The sequence below is a fragment of the Monopterus albus genome, unplaced genomic scaffold (assembly GCF_001952655.1).
Source record: "Monopterus albus unplaced genomic scaffold, M_albus_1.0 scaffold124.1, whole genome shotgun sequence".
Classification (NCBI taxonomy): Eukaryota; Metazoa; Chordata; class Actinopteri; order Synbranchiformes; family Synbranchidae; genus Monopterus; species Monopterus albus.
In genome coordinates, this window is record NW_018128004.1 from 149,174 (window position 1) to 154,263 (window position 5,090).

The 5,090-nt window shown below is 38.6% G+C and overlaps 1 protein-coding gene across 1 annotated transcript in view; it reads right to left on the bottom strand.

Annotated features, from left to right (window-relative positions):
- mlxipl (MLX interacting protein like) overlaps positions 1-5,090 on the bottom strand; it is a 46,428-nt gene that overhangs the window by 33,888 nt on the left and 7,450 nt on the right. Inside the window, exons 6-7 of the mRNA XM_020612411.1 lie at positions 2,899-3,073; positions 1,710-1,790 (exon numbers count right to left, since the gene is read on the bottom strand). Coding sequence (XP_020468067.1) covers positions 1,710-1,790; positions 2,899-3,073 — 256 coding nt within the window. The remainder of the gene's footprint in view (positions 1-1,709; positions 1,791-2,898; positions 3,074-5,090) is intronic.

Below are 5,090 nucleotides of genomic sequence, written 5' to 3' on the forward strand. Positions count from 1 at the left end.
CTGGTTTAGTGTACAGAAACATCTGTGCCAAGTACAGGCTGGAAGTCCCAAAGTCAAAATGGGATACACCTCCAAAGGTGGTTGAGAATGACCAAGCTAAGACCCTGTGGGACTTCCAGATACAAACTGACAAACTGGTAATGGCCAAACAAATGGACATAGTAATGGTGGACAAACAGAGGAAGAAGGCCATAGTGATTTCAAGCATGTAAAAAATAAAATAGCATGATAGATGTACCAATCCCAAGCGATAGCAACATCAGGAAGAAGGAACACGAGAAGCTCGAGAAAACCAAGTGCTGAAAGAGGAGCTAGAAAAAATGTGGAAGGTGAAGGCACAAGTGGTCCCCATGGTAATAGGAACATTGGTGGCTGTGACCCCTGGCCAGAAGAGTGCAATGCTAGGAACAGCTAAGATACTGTGCTGTGAAGGAAGGAATACAACTGCCCCGAAGTGGGGCGAGTGTGAATTTTTTTTTTTAAATATATGTATGTATATATGCCACATATGGCACTTTCTTGGCAGCAGAAAAAAGTTGTAATCAGTATTGACATCACCTTTTAAGCTGATGAATTAGCTAAGAGACATCTATTTACACATCCAGCAGATCAGAAGCAATATTAGCATCGATTTAAGAAGAAGCAGCAGCTTTATTTTATTGTAACATGTACAGTGAAATTTTGTTTGGAGCAGAGGGCCCCGGGCCACTGCATGTGTACGTACGGTGAGAATTTACTACAGTTAATTTTTGTACTGAGTTTTTCACTACAAGTGACAATTTTAACATTACACATAACCACATGATGTATTGTTATTAGAAATATATTGATGATAGGTGTTTTAATTAATGGTTCTAATTAGCTGCAGGGCCGTGTATCTGGATTTAGTGTAATAAACAATTTACAAACTTAACTTTCAAAATCTTCTAAAGTAATTATCTTCTTTGGGATATTAAACAGATGTGATCCAGAGCTTGTTTATGAAGAAGGAAGTTCCAACATCCCCCAGTCCATCCCTTTATTACCCCTGCCTTATAGGAGGTGTCAGAGCCATGAGTCGATAAACATGTTACATGTCAAAGTGTACAAGTAATTGTCAGGTCAAATAAATGAAGTTGTGCTAAAGAAAATGATACAAACACTGGCATGTTGAACAGAATTTCATGTGGTATATAAAGGTAAACTCAAAGCTATTAAAATTGGTCAAAAAGGACAAAAATATTGCAAGATTTAAAACACCCTCTTCCACTTCCCCATTCTCTGGCCTCAGCCCTACTTCTGCCACTGCTTTAACTACCGAGGACCAAAAAATATACTGCGAACACAGCACGGAAACCAAGTGCCACTCGAGCAGATTTTTATGATGCAACAGCTACCAATCAATCAATCAATCAAATAAAATATATAGCATGAAGTAATTTAATTGTTGGGAAAAAGCCAATCAGACCCTGTATGGCTTGCCAGAAATTAAACCACTAAACTGTCAGTCTGACCATTCTATCAGCTATAAAAAATATATTTTTAAATATATTTTTCAAGCACACATCTCTCATACTGTGGCTGAATAATAATATTATGCAGGACAATGAGCAGTCGAAATTTGATAGATTAAGAAACCAAATCAGGGAGAAATATTATTTTTGCTGCCATTCTGTGACAGTACTGTATGTGAAGACCTGACAGGAAAGCAACACACAGATGGATAGTACCTGAATTATCCATGAAATCATCCAAGTTGGGCTGCAGTGGAGTCAGGCCTGGCTGGATTACATCAGCGTTGCTAGTGTATACTGAGTAAGAGTAAGAGAACACAATATTGGACATGAGAAAGAAGGAAATGTGTGTGTGTGTCTGTTTATGTGTCTGTCTTGTGTGTGGTTTCATAGAAAAGTCGTCTTCCATCATTGTGAATTTCATTATTTATAGGATGGGTTCTGCTGGCTGACTTGCTGACATGTGACTGAACCAAGTGACAAAACTGGAGCAGTGGTACAAAACCATAAATGTATACATTTTTCATAATATTAAAGGAATAGTTCAACAGCTTTGGAAATTTGCTAATTTCCTGCTTCTCCCTGGGTTAGACCTACTGTATAACATCTGTTTTTTTATGTGCTTCCCTTACACCTTGACAAATCAAAACATAATTCTAAGTTATGAGAGTGGTATCCTCTCATCAAACTCTCTGCAAATTTAGTGGATTCCTCAAAAATGGTAATTCCTCTGAACTGTCATAACTAAATAAGCAACAAGCAAACTTTCAGTCAATCTGCTTGCTTTGCTCAAATCTGATTGACAGATATGACTGACAATGCCACAGCTGTCCTCAGATTGAAATATTGCAAAATCCTTATTGGTGTATGGAAGTAAATGTCATCATGTTTTTCTAACTGAGCCCACTTCACACCAGTGGAAAGAACAGAAAACAACAAAAGACAAAAATCTCTCATGAGAATAAAACAAAATATAGCTGGAGTCTCATGTGAGACTCCATTATTCACAGTGAGAAGCTGACAGAGAAAATTGGTTTTCAAGAGCTTTCAAACATGAATAATGACTGACTTCTGGAGACTGGATTTTCACACCCCACTATATTACATTATATACAATATACCATTCACAGATAATCTATCTTCAAGTCTAACCTCTAGGCTCCTGTTCATGGCAGAAACGATGCAAAAACTGAGTAGAGAAGTAAGCTTTTTTTTAATCACCAAATGGTGCATTTCAAATGATAAAAATACACAGTCAAAATGAAGACAGTTTAATCTTGTCATGTCACCCACAGGCCAGCAGTTGTTCATCTTTACTCTTACTCTTTTTCAGTCATTTTATGCCATATTTGAAGTGGATTTCAGAGAAGTCACAGCTGAAAGTAACAGACTGTGAATTACTCACTGTTGTGTCGATCACTGGCCCAGGGACATGGTTTTTGTGTCATTGTGAACAGCGTGTCAGAGATGTCAGAGAGAAGGCAGTCCAGGTCAAACATGTGGGCCTCTACCGGTGCAGGCTCAGGCTCCTGGTACATCTGACTGGACCATTTCTCCAGCTTGGCCTGGCAGATCTGACCCTGGAGTACACAGCCAGAGATTAAAACACACTCAGGTTCTGTGACATGCCAAGTCGATCCCTGATCCAATAAAACCTGTAATGTTTACTGGACTGAAATAAACATGTAAACACCACAAAGGTACATATTGGGCTTCTTGTTCAATAAGTTGTTAATCAAGTGAAAAAACTGTGGATCCAGTTACCCTTAAAGGTAGAACTGAGCTCATTAAAATACAAGCAAATTACATGCACTTACACAAAAACAACATGACACACATTTAGCAGTTGCGTTTGTGTTTCCTCTATTATCACATGAAACGTCAGTTTTCCAAGTGTACTTTCTCTGCTTGAAGCCTAGTAAAATACGAAAAAACAAAAAAGAAGAACTTACAGAAAATGAAGCTTCAGATCTGGCCTTTTCCCTCTGTTTGAGATGCTTTGCTTTTCTTGCCTTCCCCTTCCACCACTAAGCCTGACACCACTTTTATAGGGAAGCCCAGATTGAGCCGGAAACTATTTTGATTACGTCAAAACACACGACATCCATGCCTATAATTGATTTACCTGACTTGTTTTCTTTGAGGGAAACTATAAATGGGTACAAGTATAAATGAGGTAACACATATGCATGTGTTTGTGTGTGTACAGCGAATGATAAAGAAGCACTTCTGACATATTGTTCAAAAACCCTAGCCCCTTGCAGATTATCATTACATTGGCTTTGTTCATTTCATTATTTTGACATCTCTCCGTTTCAATAAGAGCAGCAGCCTTTTGTCCCTGACCTAATTCTGCCAGTCACATTCACATGCAGGCAAATGGTAGAACCTGAGCCCCTTAAAAGTACAAGCTGCTGTTGCTTTGGTGAGAACAAATACATTATATATGTGGGTACAGTACAGACTTAAAAATCTTCCCATAGGCATTATTTGCATAGATTTCTGAAGTTTCCTGCAACTACATGGTATATTATTATATGTATGTATGTATGTCTAATTCAATGAGATGGAAAGAATTAACATGTGAAAACAGACACTAGTGGTAAGAGGAGAGAAAAAATATGATCTTAAAGCCAAAAACTGTATTTTGTCAAGAGCCAAGCTATTTTTTCCACATTAAGCCTACAAGATATAGTGACACACATACAGCAAGAACAATTTACAGCCATGCTAGCAGCTCTGTGAGCTAAATGCCAACAATAACATACATCAACCATGCAAACATGCTGTTCATGTGAGGCTATGTTTACCATGTTCACCATCTTAGTTCAGCATGCAACATGTACTAAACACAAAGTACAGATGAGGCTGTTGGTCAGTTAGAAAACTGTCTCCTTGATGTAAAGGAACCTCTACATGAAAGTCAGGGAATCCTCAAAGTTGATATAATTCATCCTGAGGGGGACATGAATGTCTCTACATGACCACATGCCAATCCACCTGATATTTGTTGAGCCATTTTACTCAGAAGTTATGGCAGAATTTTTTGTACTGAATTGCAATAGAAAATATTATAATATTATGACATCGAAATATCGTGACAGTACATCCAATAGTTCCATAAAGCCATGTGCTTGCATGGCTACAAATCAACTACTATTCAATCATCAAAATACAGACTTCTCATAGGTTGTATAGTCCCATTCCCCTGTTGAAGCACAGCTTCTGTGCCTCCCATCATTTATTTATGACTTGATTCAGTTGCCTGACAGCCAGGATTTTGTTTCACTCTCAAAATGACTGAGTTTTAATATGAGGACTGACAGTGTTAAAACATGATGCTTCCCCACCCTTTCTCCTGCCAGTAAAATGAGATTGGATGAACCCATAACGAAAGAAGAGCTAGAAGCTGCCATTTCCGCATTGCAGTCAGGGAAATCTCCGGGACCTGACGGGTTCCCCGCGGAATTCTTTAAGACATTCTCTTCATTGCTCGCACCACAGCTAAGTACAGTGCTGGCTGACTCAGTCAAACAGGGCAGACTCCCGGCATCGTTTTATGAAGCACGTATTATTCTTATTGCAAAAAAGAACAAG